Raw genomic sequence first — 21,722 nt, 5'->3', positions numbered from 1 at the left:
CTGCCTCATTCTGAAGAGCAAAATAGTAAATGCAGCAAGTGTACATTCTTTGAGCATGTCCAAACAGGTCCTTCTGCTGGTCAATTACAGTTGATTCGACATCGCAGCAGACCCTGCGATATGACTATTGCGCACACATACATCGTTATGACATGCTAGAAAAAATATATCGTCCAGCCCTAGTTTAAGAGCAAGCTTCAGATATGCTGCCTCTCGAGTGAAGTGAAAAGAAAATGTAGCAATCAAGGTACTGTAATGCCCTCGCATATGGGCAAGGAGAACTACAGCCGGTCGCGGATGCTCTTTGAGTAGTTTAACGAACGGGACAAATACAAAATAAGAAAACTGACCTGCCAACCCGACTGATTCAAGCTCCTTACGTCATTGACGAGGCCACGCCCCTGAAAGGCACACGTCCAATACATGAACACTAGAGAACGTGCAGTAAATACAGTGTATGAAGGCAGATTATTTTTTTACATCTTAATTAAAAAAATAAATTGTGGTGGATTTTGGGGGGCTGGAATGGATTACTGCCATTTCAATTCATTTCAGTGGGCAAAACTGATTTGATATCCGATTGAATGGAATTACGAACTTGGTCACAGAATAATTTAAACTTGCAAGTCAAGGTACAACTGTTCACTGTAAAGTCACTTTTTTTCCATTCTGTTCGATACAGCCTATTCAGTATAAATTAGCACTGACGGGGTTTGGGGCGTGAAATCAGCCTGGCAATTGTATACCTTTAAAGATGCTTCATAACTTCACCGCCAGCGTTTGGTGTGACGTATAAAATTGTTGTTGAACAGCAGCAATTGCTTTGAACACAACAGGGTGGTAAGAGTGAGTGTGTTGAAACGTCACTCTCCCGTTTCCTGCCTGTGATACGGCCGGCTCTGACACTACCAGATAGTGGATGGGTCTTAAATTTGTTTAACTGCGACATGGGAAAACAGGCATTGTGAAAGGGGCTGTTAGCAGAACTATAAAAGAGGTAGATTGATGCTGGTGGGTAAGGGTATTCCGTGGTGTCGGTTTAACAGCCAAAATTCACTTCTAATGTTAGGATAGCGCGGCACGGTGACGACTGGTTAGGGCGTCTGCCTCACAGTTCTGAGGACAGGGGTTCAATCCCCGGCCCCGCCTGTGTGGAGTTTGAATGTTCTCCCCGTGCCTGCATGGGTTTTCTCAGGGCACTCCGGTTTCCTCCGACATCCCAAAAACATGCATGGTAGGTTAATTAAAGATTCTAAATTGCCCGTAGGTGTGAATGTGAGTGCGAATGGTTGTTTTGTTTATACGTGACCTGCGATTGCCTGGCAACCAGTTCAGGGTGTACCCAGCCTCCTGCCCGTTTGTAGTTGGGATAGGCTCAAGCACTCCCGCGACCCTTGTGAGGATAAGCGGCTCAGATAATGGATGGTGAAGGGATGTTATGATAGCCTTTTCTTTATGCTTTGCGTTGAAATGGGGTAGTCTTAGGGAGGGTCATGCCCACCACACACCGAATGATAAGGCCAAACGCGACTGAACTGTTGCATAGTGTGCAGTGTTCTGCAACTAGTTTTCATGAGCGGCTGACCGTTGGCCACTAGTTTTCGTATCACAGGTGTAACAGCTTTATGAATTCGTAAATCTAACAGCTAGGGCTGTCACGATAAAATCTTCATAGAATCGATTATCCTATAGAGATTTTGTCGAGTACTCGAGTAATCGCCCCCCCACCCCCTCCCCAAAATGTTTTTAAAAACTTAAATTCCAAAATATATTTTTTTTTTCACTACTAGCTTCCATTTTATTCTTATGTTTGTGAGGGCTGGGTTTCTATCATTAACCCGCCCAAATGTAAAAAAAAATATTAAATTGCCCAAAAAATTTTTAACTACTAGCTTCCATTTTATTCTTGTTTATGAGGGCTGGACTACTATCATTAAACTGCATATATTGGGATCCTCTGAGGGTATGGTATAAACTTTGTGCAAAATTTGAGACAACAAAATCAGCCTTTGCTAAACGGTTAGTATTTGCGATTAACATTAGCCCGCTAGTGATTGCCATTTTAGGTAAAAAAAAAAAAAAAGAATTCCGCTAACTACCATTCATATCACTCATACATCATGTTATATGTACGTTGCATATGTATTAGTGTATTCGTCTATTATGGCAATGCTTTTCCACTGCCCCAGCAGTGCGTCCGTCTGCAACAAATGCCCGTGGGGCAAACATGGACACTGGCCATATGGTTCCGGGCTGCACTAATTGGTTCTGGGCGGCGCAAATATGCTTTTATTAATACTTTTTATTCCACCGAGGCAAAAATGTTTGCGTCAACCATTTTTTCTGGTTGACTTAGCTGAGTTAGCCAATTTTCTTTCACAGGCCAAGTAATGACCAATCAAAAATGCCATGTTGTATAACATGAGCTTTCACAACAAAATTTGCATTCCGGGTATGAAGCAGGATCCAGCTGGCCACTGCCAAGCCATACCTGTATACACAATATCCACCTCTTGATACTACCACTATCACGTCGCAAAATAATATTTTAAACTGCACTTGTCATGGGTGTGTGTTCCGGTTTTTGTCTTCCCCCTGTTTCATACACACATACTCCTGAGAGCATCTTCACCACCTGTGCCTCGTTCACCCTAATTACCCCTTGCATTTAACCTCGTGTCTCATTCTTTCTCGTCGCCAGTTCGTTGTACCTTGTTGTCGCGTTCCAGCATTCCTTGTTTCCACGTCAAAGACACACAGTAAGACTAGACCCTGTTCCGATTATCGACCTCGCCTTTTTGCCTCATGTTTTTGGATACTGTTGCCTTTTTTTGGATTGCCTGCCTGTCTACCGACCTCTGCCCGTATATCTTTTTGCAACTGTCCATTTGTTTTGGAGTCGTGCATTTTTGGGTCCTATCCTCTGTTCCGGTCATGACAGAACAAACTGGCCATTACATGGACCCAGCAGACTCAGACCTTGTGCGCAAAGCCCTTAAAGCGCAGGGTCAACGCCTCTCGAAGCAGGATGCGCAGCTTGCTGCCCTCCACCTTCATCTAGAGGGACTATCAGAACATCAAGACAATATGATGAGACAGGTGGCCTCACAGTTTGAAGTTCTTATGAAAATTATTCAAAAGAAGGAACCAGTTGGCACAACACACGATACCGCCACGGTACCAACATTTCCATGTGAAGCAGTTACCATGCAGCCACCTCCACTGCTGTCTGCCCACAGCTCTCTCGACCGGAGAGGTTTTCTGGAGATTCTGGGAACATTAAGCCGTTCATCACTCAGTGCGAACTCCACTTTGAGCTGCAACCAGCTGCCTTCCCCACCGAGCGGGCAAAGATTGCTTTTGTCATTTCCCACCTGACTGGTCGTGCGGAGGCGTGGGGTGCTGCTGAATGGAGCCGCAATTCCGCTGCGTGTCATTCGTGGGCTTTTTTCGTAAAGACTATGGAGCAAATCTTTCAGTTTTCTACACCAGATCGTGAGGCAGCTCGCTCCCTTGTCACCTTACAACAAGGCAAGCGCAGGATGTCAGATTACGCGATTGAGTTTCGCATTCTAGCAGCTGAGAGTCAGTGGAATAACAGGGCACTGCTCGATGCATTTTTTTCAAGGACTATCCCCCGCCGTCAAAGATCATTTGGTCCCGCTAGATCTGCCAACCGACTTGGACACTATCATCGCTCTCGCGGTAAACATCAAAGAGGCTTTTGGATTGCGAGCTGGACGGAGTTCGGCGCAGGGCTGCGTCACCGTGCACTTGGAGGAGGAGCCTCGGTGACCAGCCAAACCAAGGCAGATCGCCTGTTTCTGGTCTCAATCCACTGGCTAGCGTCACCAAGGATGAACCCATGCAACTGGACAGGTTCCGTCTCTCCCCTGAGGAACGTCATCGCCGGCTGAGGGAAGGGCGGTGCTTCTACTGCGGGCAGTTGGGTCATTCCGTGAGCAACTATCACGTCAAAGTTGCCGGTGCCGGTAACAAGGGCACGGTAGAGGTGAGTCTGAATTTCATTAAGGAAGACCCTTCCCGGGTTCTTCCTAAAGTGACACTATGCTCTACTGATCATGAAATTCATACACCTGTATTAATTGACTCTGGATCTGACGCAAACTTACTCAACTCCCTCCTCATTAGACGTATGCACCTTCGAACCTTTCAAATAAAACACCTATGCTGCAGATGGCAGTTTTATGGGCAAGATCACTCACCGCACCAAAACACTCACATTGACATTTCCTGATTCTCATTCGGAACGCATTAGTTTTAAGGTTTTTGATGCCATGAATCATGACCTTATTTTAGAGAACCAATGGTTGAATTTACATAACCCCCACATTGACTGGTCCTCTGGGCAGGTTATGTCATGGGGCAGCAATTGCGGCCAGAACCGTTTCAAGCCTCCATGTGATGTTCAGGGCTATGTTTCAAATGACAATCCACAGACCCTATCTGGGGATCCTTACTTATCTCAAGTCCCCACCCGTTACCAGGATATTAAAGACATTTTTTCCAAGTCCAAGGCTAAATCCCTTCCACCCCACAGACCTTATGACTGTGCTGTTGACTTGCTGCCTGGAACCACACCCCCACGAGGGAGGTTATTCTCTCTTTCAGGACCGGAAGACTACAGGCTATGAAGGAGTATGTGGATGAATCACTGGCAGCCGGGATTTTTCGCCCATATTCATCCCCTGCGTGTGACGAATTTTTCTTTGTGGACAAGAAGGACAAGACTCTGCGACCCTGTATCGATTACCGGGGTCTCAACGACATAATGGTGAAAAACAGGTACCCTCTTCCTCTCATCTCCACCGCCTTTGAGTTCCTGGAGGGAGCCAAGGTTTTCACCATACTAGACTGAAGAAATGCATATCATCTGATCAGGGTAAGGAAGGGGGGTGAATGGAAAACAGCATTTAACACACCAGCGGGACATTACGAGTATTTGGTGATGCCTTTTGGACTAACTAACGCTCCAGCTGTGTTCCGGAACTTTGTCAATGATGTCCTGCGTGACATGTTGAATGTGTATGTTTTTGTATAGTTGGACGATATTTTGATTTTCTCCCCGGATGAGGAGACTCACATCATTCATGTCCGCTCTGTGTTGCAGCAGTTACTGCGGAATGAACTATATGTCAAGGCTGAGAAATGTGAGTTCTACAAGGTGTCCGTTTCTTTTCTGGGGTTCGTGCTGGCTGCAGGTGAAATTACAATGGACCCTTGCAAAGTTGATGCCGTGACTAATTGTCGCGACGACTAATACCTTGTCGTCGCGTTCCAGCATTCCTTGTTTCCACGTCAAAGACACACAGTAAGACTAGACCCTGTTCCGATTATCGACCTCGCCTTTGTGCCTCACGTTTTTGGATACTGTTGCCTTTTTTTTGGATTGCCTGTCTGTGTACCGACCTGCCCGTATATTAAACCTCTCTTTTTGGAACTGTCCATTTGCTTTGGAGTCGTGCATTTTTGGGTCCTATCCTCTGTTCCGTTCATGACAGAACTACAACTATGCATGGCATTACAGAGAGACAGAGGCCTTTTGCATACTTGTGGACGAATACTATAATTAGTAAAGAGAGAAACGTAGGTAAACCTTTAAAGGTTTAACCTGTTTCTTAAAGTTTAAATTGTCAATGAAGCCATCCTGTAAGAAGCTAAATGGTCTGGTGAATGGGTCAAATAGAAAACATTACAGTACAATCAAAAAAATTATGAATGAATAAAGGTAATCTGATATGAATGAATAAAGGTCACATATTTAAAGCCATATGAAGAGACTACACTGGCGGCACATGTTTAATTGTTCAGACGTCATGTGATCATTTTATATTAAATGCCGATGTCCTGTCGACATTGGCAATTGGCAAACACTCTCCATGCAACATCGTAGCCATGGAACTTTTTATGTTCCATAAAAACATACTCGTCACTGTAAACCGCATACACTCCTTGAAGTCTCGGCGCCCTTTGCACAATGGTCATTGCGCCGGACTATTGCAATATTAGTCATTCGAACTGCTCTAAGTGCTAGAGGATTGTCAATTGTCAAAAAAAATAAATAATAAATACATTTTAAAACATGTACCGGCATTACCAGATAACTAGCAACCCTTTACTGCTCAGTGACTGTTTTTTTTTTTGTCAATGTATTTCTGTCTCCAAAGTGTTTTCTGTAAATTTACTGTTGTCGTACTAGAGCGGCTCCAACTACCGGAGACAAATTCCTTGTGTGTTTTTGGACATACTTGGCAAATAAAGCAGCAACACCAATCTCTAGACTTATAGTATAGAAGGTCACAATCATTATTAATCTAATAACACGAAAAAAATCTCACCATCAATCCATCCATCCAACCATTTTCTGAGCCACTTATCCTCACAAGGGTCACGGGAGTGCTGGAGCCTATCCCAGCTATCGTCGGGCAGGAGGCGGGCCTGAACTGGTTGCCAGCCAATCGCAGGGCACATATAAACAAACAACCATTCGCACTCACATTCACACCTACAGGCAATTTAGAGTCTTCAATTAACCTACCATGCATGTTTTTGGGAAGTGGGAGGAAGCCAGAGTGCCCGGAGAAAACCCACGCAGGCACGGGGAGAACATGCAAACTAGCTAGGTAGTTGTTGCCGATGTGTACGTGGCCAATCAAATTTGAAACAAGCCAGCCAGAAACAAACCAGCCAGCTACAGCATTGTCCTCACAATGTCCAGTTTGTTTTTAAAAGTCCGCCTTGAAAATGAATTTTTAATCATGTCCGACATTCTTCCTCTTTCACTCAGTCACCTGCATTAATTATGAATTCCACTTGAGTAGCTCTGATCATCTAATCAGAGGATGGAAAAATGCTGAGATGACTCTGACCTTTCGCGAAGGCAGTGAGTGGTGAATCTGAAATCTGATTGGTTCAGATTGGTTAAAAAAAGAACCAGCCATTACTATTGTGTGTATGTGAAATGGGTTAGCATTTACAGCATTGAAGGCCCTAGGCAGATTAAATTGATATGGCAACACATATAATCTGAAATCTGATTTAACCAAAAAAAAAAAAAAAGTAACCCACAAACGACTGGACATACATTGGAAAGATATTACAGTCACAGGACTCAACATTAGGTACACATTTTTCTGTGATGCCCATTTCAGTCGCGTTCAGCCAAGTCACTACGAGTGGGTGTCTGGCGGGCCTTAGTTTAAAGGGGAATTTACTCCTCTGATTTTAAATGTGCAAATCAGGGAATATGATCATGATCTGAGGTGGTCCGCACTGATCAAACAGTTGACCGACTCCATTCGTGGCAGTTCTGCGAATATCTGCTCAAAACTAAATGAAAAGAGTGACGAGTGGAGTAGCTGTGGTTATAAACACTTACGGAGTAAAACATGTTTTCACTCGTTGTATAGCTGCGCTGAGTTGACTGAACTTGGTGCAGAATACCGGGATTCACATGGTATTGGGGTTAGATTTAGGTTTTGGGTTGGAGTTCGGGTTAGGAGTGCCATTTAGGCCCGGTACACACAAGGATTTTTCAAGTCTTACGAGCTAGCTGGGTGTGTTTTGTGGGCAGAGAGTCTGGTATGCTTCTGCCTGCGGCCATCAATGCTGGAGTCCCAAGCGCGCACACCTGATCACAGGAAGCCACAGTCACTCTCATGTCCTCAACACACTGTCAAAACAATATCACACACACACACACACAGAGTGGAGGGTGACTCCTCACAAAACAACTCATTCTCATGCCATGCACACACACGCATACCATACGTGCATTATGCAATCATTTGGAGTGGGTTCAGTGCAGGTCAGAGGCTGACACAGCTAGTGGACAAAGATTGTGGTCACTATCTAATTAGAAGCCGTGGGGAGATAACAAACCACAGTGCCACCTGCTTTGTTTCACTCTTTATCTGGCCCGACTTCTCACCTCCCACTAATGTCTCCTATTGCATGTGTGTTCTCCTGTCTGTCACCAGCCAGCCTCACATTCCACTCACTCTACTATAGCTACTATGTCACACACTTGACTGTAGATGCATCTACCAACTCAAGGAACCATATTTGGCAATTGCAGTGGAACCTCCAGCTCAACCTTTTCTAAGTTGTTGAGTGAATTAATCTGGTCCTCAAACCTCATCATTATAAAACCTTTATTTACTTACTGTACAGTAGCGTGGGGCGATTAATTGAAATTTAATCGTGATTTCATTTTTGACTTCTCATCATAAAAATATAATCGAAGAAAAAAACTGCGATTAATGTGCTGAACGGCGCATTCATTATGCATTCATGTTGGGCAAATCCTTGGCAAAGATCTGTTTTCTACTGTATGTCATTCTAATTATATTATCAAAGGAACTATCTATAATTTAGCTGGCAGTCATCTGTAAGGTGTCAGGCAGTAGTTGAACCTTTATCGCACCTGAATAAAAGGTAAAAATGTAATTCATCCACTTTTTGATTACGTGATAACAGATCTGTATACAAACAGACCAAAAAGATGCAGGTACCTTTCCATTGCATCACTCTGCTCTCCTACCTCCCAAGCAAGGCCTGTCTGGTCTTGCTGAACCCAGAGGTTTGTTCAGGACAGTAATAGGTCTCAGGTTTTATGTGTGCTTTTTTCAAGTATGCTTGCATATACGTCACACTGCTCTCTTCACTTGACATACTCCAACAAAGGATTTGCTTGTTTGGGTCGAGCAACACTTCTCGCCAATCGTTTTTTTACTTCAAACGTCAACTAAACTAGAAAGACAGGTCTTCTATGTATAGACTAGATTTTACACGAGTGTCCTCACACAGTTTAGCCGGTGACGCAAGAGGCTAATATTTGTCATGTCTAATTCAGCAGGTGTGTGTGTGTGTGTTTGTGTTTTGCCGTGGTTTTGGACGGGTGCCTCAACTATTGTGTCCTTGCGTATTACAAGTCTGGATCAGTGTAGAGAAAAAGAGCTAGTTAATACATGCACAACTAATTTGTGATTAGCCAATTTGCTTTGTAGTTTTATAGGCACTTATTCCATTCCATGATGCTGGTCTAGCTTAGATTTGGTCGACGTTTAGAACTGCAAATAAATTTTATTTGGAATAAAGTGGTCCCAAATTGTCTGAAAAGAAACATCCATGCATCCACTTTCTGTCCCGCTTATCCTCACTAGGGTCGCGGGTGTGCTGGAATCTATCCCAGCTATCTTCGGGCGAGAGGCGGGGTAATTTGTATAAACAAACAACCATTCACACTCACATTCACATTTTTTCACAATTTAAAATAGTTATAGGTGTCTTGATAAAACGTCTCTGACATTCCTCGGTCAAAATACACGAAGGAGTGAGAGGTACAGCACACATTTTATCCATTTGTCACACACCTGTTTAAATCATACCATTTTGGTGGGTGGGGGGGGGGGGGGGGGTGCAGTTCTGGTTCATGCAAATGCCGAGTATAGCTTACCATGACAACCGAAGCGGAGCTATGGCATGAGACGAAGCGAGCGGCTTCGTGACTTTGTCACTGTATTTATTTAGTAAACTATACAACAATTTGGAATGTCCTGAAAACGAAACTACCGGTGTACTGAGCAACAGACATTGAACAGGTCGGCCAAATGTATCAATAGCAGTTGATAACAGAAACATTGTGAGAGCTTTGAAGAAACACTTAAAAGACAACAGTCAGTAACATCACTGCCAACCTCCACAGGACAGGGCTGAAGGACTTCAAGAGAAGAAATATACAGGTCATATCACAAGATGCAAACCAAAAAAGAATTGGAAGGCCAGATTGGATTTTGCAAAGAAGCACAGAGATGAGCCACAAAAGTTTTGGGACAAAGTTTTATGGCGTGATGAGACCAAGATGAAAGTATGGAGAAAGAGAGGATCTTCTGATGATCCAAAACACACAAGCTCATCTGTGAAGCATGGTGGAGGTAATGTCATCGCTTGGACTGGAATGGCTGCTTCTGGAACAGGCTCACTAGTCTTTATTGATGATGTAATTCATGATGGTAGCAGCAGAATGACTTCTGAATTCTACAAAACCATTTTGTCTGGCAATTTCCAGAAAAATACATCCAAACAATTGGGAGAAGCTTCATCATGCCACAAGACAATAACTCAAAACACACTGCCAACAAAACAAAGGGCTTCAGAAGGGGGGAAAAGTGGAAGGTCCTAGACTGGCCAGGTCAATCACCGGACCTTAAGACAATAGAGCATGCATTTTACCTCCTGAAGAGGAGACTGAAAGGAGAAACCACCAGAAACAAACAAGAACTGAAAGAGGCTGCAGTAAAAGCATTTCAAATAAAGAATGCAACAGTCTGGTGAAGTCAATGGGTCGCAGGCTTGATGCAGTTATAGCAAGTAAGGGTTATGCCACCAAATATTAAATGTTATTCACGTTAAGTTAATTTAATAATGTCTGTTCCAATACTTTTGATCACTTGTAAAGTGGGTGGTTTCAAACAAAAGGTTCTGTCCTGAGTTGTTTAACACATCTAGATGTAAATACCTTGAAATAAGAGCTGGAATTCTGAACCTTTGCCTCATATTCATCTTTTGATCTGAAACCCAAAATTCTTCAGGATACAACAAAAACAAAGGAATTGATCTTGCCATTCCAATACTTTGTCACCACGTAGGCACCTCTACAGCCATGGACATTAATGTACTTGCAAATTCACGCAACGTCATGACCGCCCCTACATGGCCGCCACGTAGGCACGACATTCGAGCAGGTGGACACAATAACTAAATGAGCACACGACAGGAACAACATGGAACACAGGAAAACATGAAACTAAACTAAACACAAACCAAAACACAGACCATGACACCAAAACCTTCAAAATGTGGTCTCGAGGCCAAGACCATTTTCAAAGTGTTATAACACTAGGTTGAACTTTGATACAGTACCACTGTCTCCAACTTCTGAACTCTTGACCTCATCCTCTGCTCACAAAACCAAAGATTATTGCTGTCAGTGCATGTCACACTTTGAGTAATCAGTCTGTATTGATTGGCCACCAAATGGCGGCTCCAGTCTCAACAAAATACCTCCCTTTCGATGAGGGACCTTTCCATCGACACAGCGCCTTGGTCACACCAATGATAGGCCTTACACATGGCGCAAGATGATAAAGTGCAGCACCGTAAAAAAAACACCTTTTATTAATAGGCCGCTCACATCTACTTCAGCAACAGAAGTGAGGGAAGGAGCAAATGAAGCGGCACTGCAGCAAAGCTGGCGGAAAGTGTACTTGTGATGTGTGAGTTAAACTAATTTACGCTGATGAAAGATCCACATGTTCCAATGTGTCCAGGCTGGCCTATTTGATCACAAGTGATCAAACACTTCAGACCTCAAGTGCATGCTTAATGTACCAGGGTGTTGTCTGTGATGATACTACTGTCTGATTAATGCCACTGTCTTTCTCAGTCTAATGGACACTCATTGTGTAAAGTTGGGTACACACGAGGGCTGAAACCAATGATTATTTTAATAATCAATTAATCTGTGAATGGGCGGCACATTGGATGACTGGTTACCACAACTGCCTCACAGTTTTGAGGACCCAGGTTTAAATCTGACCTACCCTATGTGGAGTTTAACGCATGTTCTCCCCGTGCCTGCGTGGGTTTTCTCCGAGCACTCCGGTTTCCTCCCACATCCCAAAAACATGCGTGGTAGGTTGATTGAAGACTCTAAATTCCCTGTAGGTGTGTGAATAGTTGTTTGTTTGTGTGTGCCCTGCGATTGGCTGGCGACCAGTTCAGGGTTTACCCCGCCTCTCGCAGAAAAATAGCTGGGATGGGCTCCGGCACGCCCGCGACCCTAGTGAGGAAAAGCGGTACAGAAAATGGATGGATGGATGGATGGATGTTCTGACTTCTTTGTTCCGGTCAGAACCGAGCTGCAGCATTCTGAAGGAGCTGCATCTGTTTAATGCTCTTTTTGGGGAGTCCAGTCAGAAGACCATTACAGTAGTCAAGTCTATTTGAGATAAAAGCATGGATGAGCTTCTCCTGGTTTGCTTGCCACATCCAAGCCTTCACTCTGGATTTGTTCTTCAGATGGTAGAAGGCTGTTTTAGTAATTGATTTGATATGACTGTTGAAAGCCAGATCACAATCTTATCAGAACACCAAGGTTTCGGACTTGGTCTTTGGTTTTTAAAGAGACTGACTCCAGGTATTTACTAACAGCAATCCTCTTTTATTTACTGCCCAAAACAATTATCTCAGTTTTGTTGTGGTTTAATTGAAGAAAGTTTAGGCTCATCCAGTTATTTTTTGTTTTAGACAGTGACATAACACCTCAATGGAACTGTAGTCATCTGCAGACACTACTAGATATAACTGTGTGTCATCTGCATAGCTGTGACAGTCAACATTAAGGTTCTAAAGAATTTGACCCAAGGGTAGCATATCGGGCTGAACAGGAGGGGGTCCCACAACTGACCCTTGATGGACCCCATAAGTCATTGCCATTTGATGAGATTGAACACTTCCAATGGTTATGAAATTTCTCCTTTCCTCCCGGGTAGGACCTGAACCATTTAAGGACTGTTCCATTTAGTCCTACTCACGTTTCCAACCTGTTCAACAGTATATTATGATCTACTGTACTCAAAGCCACACTGAGATCTAGGGTCACACTGAGGTCAGTATTCAACCTTACATTATTTAGCACATTGTCAGACTGTGACTGTGACGTTTGACTGTCATGGGTTTGGAAATCTGATTCAAATGTGTCAAAAAGTCTATTTAAGTTCAAGAAATTGCTTTGTTGATTAAAAATAACTTTCTCGACAATCTTGGCTATGAAAGGGAGATTTGAGATAGGTCTATAGCTTGCCAACATGGATGCATCCAACATTCAATTTTTAGAAGAGGCATAATGGCAGCTACTTTAAGCTTTAGGAAACTCGTCTGACTGAAGTGAGCAATTGATTATTTGCTAGCACAGACTTTGCAATACTTTTGAAAAAGTCAGATGGTATTGAGTCAAGACAGTTTGTTGATGGTTTCAGCTGCTAAACTGTTTTCTCTACAGTTTTTGGTCAACTGTATCAATTTCTGACATGGTAATAGTTTTCCCAAGGTGACTTCAGATGTAACATAAATTTTATAATTTTGCTGATTTCGGCTGATTATTAACCGGAAGGATTGTATTTTTTCACTCAAGTAACAAGCAAATTCATTGCAATTATCTGCTGTTAGGAGAAGAAATCGTCTAAATTGCCCATAGGTGTGAGTGTGAATGGTTGTTTGTCTTTATGTGCCCTGCGATTGGCTGGTGACCATTTTAGGGTGTGCCCCACCTCTCGACCGGAGTCAGCTGGGATGGGTTCCAGCACACCCGCAGCCCAAGTGAGGATAAGCAGTATGGGAAATGGATGGATGTATAATCTGTCGTTTTTTTTTATCGATGAATCAGATTTAAAAAACATTTTGGCTTAAATTCTGAGGATTTTGACAGTTTTAAGTTAAACAATGTCTCTAAACAATCAGTTATCAAACATTATCGATTAATTTGATAATCGATTAGTTGTCAATTAATCGATTAAACATTGCACCGCTAGTACACACACATTTTTAACATCCTAATAGACTTAAAATGTGAGCAACCACACAAAATGCAAGGAAAAAAGTGCACTTAATCTACACCATCACAGTGCCCAAAGCGCTTTACAAAGCCTAACATTCACCCACTCACACACACATTCATAAACCAATGGGCGACTGGTGCCATGCAAGGCTCTGCTGGGAGCAAATTAGGGTTCAATGTCTTGCCCAAGGACGGATCGACATGCAGACAGTCGTAGCCGGGATTCGAACCAGTTACACTTCGGTCACTGGACGACCTGCTCTACCTACTGAGCCACAGCCTACCGTACTCGTTGAACATACATGTGCCTTTAAGAGGGCCAAGTCAAGTGGCGTGTGACATCGGCAAGAGTGTCTGGGTAAGAGCTGTGGCGGACAGCAGCTTCTGAATATAGTCTTTACTGTTCACCTGGCGTTCAAACAATAAACGGTTGAAAAGTGCATCGGCGACTGTGGTTCTCCTTTCCCACTTGCTAGGACATTCCAGTAAGTATACTGTAATAAAACAAAAAAGATTAAAACTTATCGCTTAATAAACAGGGATGTGTCGACACTGTGCGACTGTACTCAGTACCATACTCAGTATCCATGCAAATTATACATTAAGGCACAGGTGTCAAACTCAAGACACAGGGGCAAGATCCGGCATTTTTTTTTTTTTTTTTCATACTTCGTTTCTTGCAATATTAATTTGCTAAATTGATTTGTTCTTTTCATTTAAAAAAATCTGTAGACTATCAAAATTGCAATTTCTTTTCACTTTTTACAGGCATTAAATTATTTTTCACCAAAACCCTTCTTAACATAAATTTAACATTAGTTGTATCCTTAAATACTTGGTTGTCGCTATTTTCCATGACTTCTGTTCAAATTCTATCTGTTGAAAAAAAAAGAAACCTCTATCCATCCATTTTCTGTACCGCTTATCCTCAGTAGGGTCCGAGTGTCCTGGCTCCTATCTCACGAAATTCACAATTTCAAGGCGTAATGGCATTATCAAGTATCTATACTTAATTACTCCAATGTTAGTACTTGTACTCGGTCTGTAATATGTGGTATTGGTGCATGTGCATCTTCAATGCTCACATGGGCAATGACAGTGAGACGTGGAAGGGCGTCATTGGGAGGAACGGCGCCCCCTGGTTAGAACCCGAGTGGTGTTCTGTTATTGGACTTCTGTGCTCATCATGGATTGTCCATAACGAACACCATGTTCAAGCATAAGGGTGTCCACGTGTGCACTTGGCACCAAGACACCCTGGGTCGCAGTTCGATGATCGACTTTGCGGTTGTGTCATCGGACTTGTGGCCGCATGTCTTGGACACTCTGGTGAAGAGAGGGGCGGAGCTGTCAACTGATCACCACCTGGTGGTGAGTGGGCTCCGATGGTGGGGGAAGATGCCGGTCCAACGTGGCAGGCCCAAACGTATCGTCAGGGTCTGCTGGGAACGTCTGGCAGAATCCCATGTCAGAAGGAGTTTCAACTCCCACCTTCGACAGAAGTTTGCTCATGTTCTGGGGGAGGCGGTGGACATTGAGTCCGAGTGGACCATCTTCCGCGCCTCCATTGCTGAGGCGGCCGACCGGAGCTGTGGCCGTAAAGTGGTCAGTGCCTGCCATGGCGGCAATCCCTGAACCCGTTGGTGGACACCAACGGTGAGGGATGCCGTCAAGCTGAAGAAGGAGTCCTATCGGGCCTTTTTGGCCTGTGGGACTCCTGATGCAGCTGATGGGTACCGGCTGGCCAAACGGAATGCAGCTTTGGTGGTCGCTGAAGCAAAAACTCTGGCATGGGAGGAGTTTGGTGAGGCCATGGCAAAAGACTTCCAGATGGCTTCGAGGAAATTCTGGTTCACCATCTAGCGTCTCATGAGGGGGAAGCAGTGCACCATCAACACTGTGCATAGCACTGCTGACCTCAACTCGGGACGTTGTGAGTCAGTGGGGAGAATACTTCGAAGAACTCCTCAATTCCACCGACACGCCTTCCCATGAGGAAGCAGAGTCTGGGTTCTCTGAGGCGGGCTCTCCTATCTCTGGCGTTGAGGTCACCGAGGTGGTTAAAAAGCTCCTCGGTGGCAAGGCTCCGGGCGGGGGTGGATGAGATTAGCCCAGAGTTCCTAAAGGCTCAAGATGTTGTGAGGCTATTACTGGTTGACATGCCTCTGCAACATCGTGTGGACATCAGGGACAGTGCCTCTGGATTGCCATACTGGGGTGGTGGTCCCCCTTTTTAAGAAAGGGGACCGGAGGTTGTGTTCCAACTACAGGGGGATCACACTCCTCAGCCTCCCTGGTAAGGTCTATTCCGGGGTGCTGGAGATGAGGGTCCGTCGGGAAGTCGAATCTCAGATTCAGGAGGAGCAGTGTGGTTTTCGTCCTGGCCGTGGAACAGCTCTACACCCTCGGCAGGGACTTTGAGGGTGCATGAGAGTTCGCTCAACCAGTCTACATGTGTTTTGTGGACTTGGAGAAGGTGTTCGACCGAGTCCCTGGGGGAGTCCTGTGGGGGGTGCTTCAGGAGTATGGGGTCCCGAACCCCCTGATACAGGCTGTTCGGTCCCTGTACAACCGGTGTCAGAGTTTGGTCCACATTGCCGGCAGTAAGTCGGCATCTGCATTAAAAACGTGGTATAGCGGGGGAACACTAGAAAAAGAAATAGAAGAAGCTAGGCCAAGTATTAGCTTATGTGGTAACTACATTGCAGTTGCAAACTCTTCTCGTTGTCATTCCTATTGTGGTGAGTGACCTGTGATGGTGAATATTGAACAAGTTTAACATTAATGATTGTCGACCCTGATTGTTTTCCAAGCAGAATGGAGAGGAAATCATCAGGATAATCTTTCAGAGACATCTTAGAATGGAGCAGAATGCTGACTTTCATCACAAGGGAGGGAAAATGTTCACTCTGACTTTAGAAAGCTGCTTCTCAAGGCCTTACAAGGGTACATTATGCGCTAGGGATGGGCAGTAAACTACATTTAATTTCAAATGAATTCAGTTTAGATACGTTAGTGATATATATTGAGTAGAATAATGCTGCCTGGATGAGCTCAACTTCCCTTAGGGTTAGGGGTTAGGGTTGTCCTTGTTCAGACAGCAAAGTTGCTGAAACTAAATCAACAGTGCAGCCAAATGGTCCCTTCCATTTCGGCTCATTTGCTTCCAGACACCGTTAAGCAACAATAAATTCATTACAAAGGATCATTATGCCCATCTCTATCTATTATGTACTGATGTCGTCAACTCTCCAAACATACCCTTCTATGAGTGATAATATGATCCCACCCACTCCCCGCCCCCAAGACCAAAGGGACACAAGCTGCTATTTTGTACACCCCTAGTTGTAAGGCATGCATAAAACATATGTGTATGTCTGTAGTATGGCCGGTCAGACAGTTACCGCGTTGCCACCACACAGGACAAAGATGACCGATCCCCCAAGAAGAAGAAAGGGGGGGCGACGGGAACCAAGGACATGGATGACCTGAAGAAGGAAGTGCCCATTGTGAGTAATAAAACCTGTTCCTACTAAACTTTGTTTCTTCTGTCCTCAAAGTTAATTAAGTCTGTCACGTCCAACATTGACACTGTGGGAAGAGAATGAAAGTCTAAGTCATACACATTGGGGAAAAAAAACAGTATTTCTTTGCTGGTAAGACTTGCTATCAGGAAGTCGCCACTTTGATGCCGCATCGCAGACTCACCTGGCTGCCATGATACGCTTTGTTTCTCAGGTGAACTGCATGCATGGAGTCCATATCTATCTTGAACAAGTCCAAGGGCTTCCTTAAAAGTCCCTGGTTGGAATCAAGAGCAATTCCCTATGTTAATATAGGGGGAAAAAACATATATACACACACACATATCATAGTTTTCTTTGCATGCACAACCTTTAGGCAAGACAGTTTAAACGTGTGTATGTGTTATCATTTTACTATTTTTTTTTTTATTTATTGATTTAATTTTTTTTATTTTTTTTTCTATTTTATTTTTTCAGACAGAACACAAGATGTCCGTAGAGGAGGTATGCAGGAAATTCCAGACGGACATTGTCCAGGTATATTATGTTTGTCATACTTGTCCAGTAGATAACGTCATGGTACTTCAGTTTCACAATGATAAATTGTGCAAAACAGTTTCCTTGAGGTTATATTTATTTAAGAATTGCATATAGGCAATTAGTTAGCCTAAGCTAACCTTAGCCTAATTGCCTAATTCGTTTTTAAACGTTTTCTGAAAACAAGAAGCAGCACAACAAATTCAGCAAACAAGAAGAGTCAAGCTGCCTCGATTTAACCTTTGTGGATTATCGTGACCTGGAAGACTGAGAAGCTACACAGAAAAAACTATTTTTAGCAACCACATTGGTATTTGTTTATTGTTATCGTGACAGTAAGTTAAAAATGACTTCGGCAATTATTCATTTAGGCATTTATTCACTGCAATAAACTCAAAGAAGCGAAAAAAGTTACCATTATAATTTTTTTCCATCAAGAAGAGAGTGCAGTGCACAAGGTTTTCTTACTGACGTAGCAGCTGCCTCGTGATCCCAAAAATACAGTCAGTGAAAGTGAATGCTCACTATTTGGTGAATTTAAGCAAAAGGGGGGCATATTGTCAAGTGGTAAGCCTGAAAAAAAAGGGAAAAGCAGTCGAGCTAAATGTTGGCTCATTATTTTAGTAGTAATCAGAAATTACTTGGAAACCCATCCCTTGTGCTTGAACTGTGATGAACAAATAGTGAGCTGACATGACTGTAGAGCAGCAAAAAAAGTTATTTACAGCATTCACCACATTAAAACATTATAAACTGCTAATACACGGCTTAATAATACTTACTTTAATGTAAGGCTTGATTAACTGTCTCCAAGTCATTAATTATTGCCAAATAGTTAGCCAACATACCCAATCATTGATGGAAAAAGGCAATACTATGCAATGTAACTTAGGCTGTCTTTTTGGCTGTGAACCCCTCCAGGGGCTGACCAATGCCAAGGCAGCAGAGTTTCTGCTCAGAGATGGCCCCAACGCACTCACCCCGCCTCCTACCACCCCAGAGTGGGTCAAGTTCTGTCGCCAACTCTTCGGCGGTTTCTCCATCCTGTTGTGGATCGGCGCCATCCTCTGCTTCCTAGCCTACGCCATCCAGGCCGCCACCGAAGACGACCCCGCCGGAGACAACGTGAGTTGCGCGTTACATGACATCTACTGTCTCACATCTCCTCATAGCCTAACATGTGTGATTTGTTTGTGTAGTTGTACCTAGGTATCGTGCTCACAGCCGTCGTCGTCATTACCGGTTGCTTCTCGTATTTCCAAGAAGCCAAGAGCTCCAAAATCATGGAGTCTTTCAAGAACATGGTGCCCCAGGTAATGTCCCACAAGTCATTATTGTAGTTGTTATTTTTTGTCTTAACGAGAGATTCATAATGTATTTTTCAACTATTCATTACAGCAAGCACTGGTGATCCGAGAGGGCGAGAAAGTACAGATTAATGCAGAAGAAGTGGTGGGCGGAGATCTGATCGAAGTGAAGGGAGGAGACAGGATCCCCGCCGACATCCGAGTGGTATCAGCACATGGCTGCAAGGTAGAGACACACAGCTTTTGGACTGCAGCGATGTCGTAAAACAAGACTGAACAAACTCAGAATGTTCTTTACCTCTTTCACCTAAACAGGTGGATAACTCCTCCCTAACAGGCGAATCAGAGCCTCAGAGCAGGTCACCCGACTGTACCCATGACAATCCGTTGGAGACCCGAAATGTGGCCTTCTTCTCCACCAACTGCGTGGAAGGTTTGTTGGTGGTTGTCAATCATGTGACGTAGCATACTTTTTTCAAAAAACAGATACCAGGGTCCTGTTTTGGCCCATTTAACAGTTCAGCTTAGAGAATTGCATGGCGGGGTGCATCAAATGCTGTTACTAGCCATATAGGGCACAAAGGCCATGGGTTCCTCACCTCTGTTCTAAAATGAGACTTTGTACTTGTATTCTGTGAATAAATGTAGTTACTTGTTTACTTAGACCAGAGAGGGGCTGGTCTAACTTTTGCTCATCAGCCACATTAGATTTCTTTTAAACAGATTTGCCAGGTCAATTATAGATGTGGTGAAAAACAAAAACATTTTAAATGTGCATGTAAAATTATTTCTTTTAATAATAAAATAATAATTAATGCACATTTTAATGTATTTCTGATTACTTTGATCATAATTATAATCAAATATAATTGATATCATTATAATTGACCAATTATTTAACAAAATATAAACCAATTGTTTATTTCACCATTGTTTTCCATTTTATGTAAAATAGATTGTTTTAATAATAAGATAATTCATTTAATTTGATTATTTCAAATGTATTTATAGTTATTTTTTAAATTAAGAAATACAATAATTTATTTTACGAGCATATGTATGTTTTATTATTTACAATTTAACTGTCAAATAATCGAATGAGATAAAGTAACCTGGCGACACTGACTGCTTTTGTAAACTAGCTCCTCGTTTGCAAAAATCGTTCTGCACAATAGTGACATTGGTGACATAAGAGTGTAAATTAAATCTCCAAAACATCACCCAGTTTTCATGACCCTGACTCCATCTGTCTCTAAGGTATATCTCGGGCAGATAAAGTGGTATTGGTGTTGTAGTATCAGAGCATTTTTCCGAGGACAAGTGCTGACGTACAGCATGGACACCCAATACCGATACTGGTATCAGTATCGCTGCATCCCTACCCTATCGGAAGCAACGGTGAACACCATCATTATATATATTCGTAGATAAAAACAAAAAAATGGAAACATAGAGTTTATGAAATAGTTGTTGAGTGAGTGTGTGTCCTCTGCCTGCTCACCTGCATTTACTGTAGCAGTGGGGATGGAGTTTCTGAACCGATTGCTCCTGATAGGGGTCAATCTGTACCACAAAGCGAAAGCTGTAACTCGCTGTAAAGTAGCCTTTAAATGATCAGGATTTTTTAGGCCGATCAGCGAGTTTAAAAAAACGATTACCGATCACCGATCCGATAACAAGATGGAGCAATGTGTCTATTTAAATGACTTTTTCATTTACTGTATATACTTGTATACTGTATACTAAGTATCTTTTCTAGTCCAGTGATTCCCAACCAGTGTGCCGTGGCACATTAGTCTGCCATGACCAATCTTCAGGTGTGCCGTAGGAAATTATAAAATTTTACTTAACTGCTCAAAAAATTATTCATTTACAAGAAATAATATATCTTTGTTCCTCTATTTATGCCAGTGAGGCATAGTGACAGACAGAACAAATAAATGCTCTTCTATTAGATGGCAGGAAGTATATACAGTAATTAAAGTGTATCTACTTTTTGTGACATTTTTGTTTATTGGTGTGCCGTGAGATTTTCCAATTGTGAAATATGTGCCTTCGCTCCATAAAGGTTGGAAATTACTGCTCAAGTCAGGTCATGTATTCTAATCAGACTGGTCAAACCAACATTACAACATGACAGATATAATGGAAGCTAACTTACTGTAGTTGAATTACTTTATTGGAATTAAATTACTTCACACACCCCGAAAACTTGAGAGCATAATTCAACAGAATGCCACCATCTTTAGTGCTAGCACTAGCTTGCTAGGCTACATAACATTATGTTGCCTGCTTGCGAGCGGTATCGTATTAAAAGTACGTGAACATACCTCAAACAAGCCTTAAATGAATGTAATCTCCCAAGCACCGGTGACCACCGGCACATGTTTTTCCCCATTTTATTTTTATCATACATGCGTCGCAATGTCGTCACCATGGTAACGAGTGTATCCGGTTGCGTTTGAGTTGACAAGTTCATAAAAACTGATCAGCATAAAATGCTAATTATCGGCCGCTACCGATCAGGCTGATCGGATCGGTTTAAAGTCTACTGTAAAGGTGATGGATGCTGTCAGAAAGGATGGCCTTGGTCTTCTGACATTGCATTCTGCTCTATTCCTGTCATATTACTGCACATATGTACTATTTTAAAACAGGATTATTTGGCTTTATGCTGGTATGGCCATACCAACAAATCAAGCACAAAGTTAAAAC

At 43.0% G+C, this 21,722-nt stretch overlaps 1 protein-coding gene across 2 annotated transcripts in view; it reads left to right on the top strand.

Moving 5' to 3' along the window:
* atp1a3b (ATPase Na+/K+ transporting subunit alpha 3b) overlaps positions 1 to 21,722 on the top strand; it is a 49,254-nt gene that overhangs the window by 14,360 nt on the left and 13,172 nt on the right. The window contains exons 2-7 of one of the 2 annotated variants that reach the window (XM_061674343.1): positions 17,062 to 17,148; positions 17,641 to 17,700; positions 18,622 to 18,825; positions 18,900 to 19,013; positions 19,099 to 19,233; positions 19,323 to 19,440. In XM_061674343.1, coding sequence (XP_061530327.1) covers positions 17,062 to 17,148; positions 17,641 to 17,700; positions 18,622 to 18,825; positions 18,900 to 19,013; positions 19,099 to 19,233; positions 19,323 to 19,440 — 718 coding nt within the window. Of the gene's footprint in view, positions 1 to 17,022; positions 17,149 to 17,640; positions 17,701 to 18,621; positions 18,826 to 18,899; positions 19,014 to 19,098; positions 19,234 to 19,322; positions 19,441 to 21,722 lie in introns of both variants that reach the window. The other variant, XM_061674342.1, reaches the window with a different exon arrangement.

The sequence above is a fragment of the Phycodurus eques genome, chromosome 4 (genome assembly GCF_024500275.1).
Source record: "Phycodurus eques isolate BA_2022a chromosome 4, UOR_Pequ_1.1, whole genome shotgun sequence".
In the NCBI taxonomy this organism is placed as follows: Eukaryota; Metazoa; Chordata; class Actinopteri; order Syngnathiformes; family Syngnathidae; genus Phycodurus; species Phycodurus eques.
This window is presented reverse-complemented; position numbering and strand designations above follow the sequence as displayed.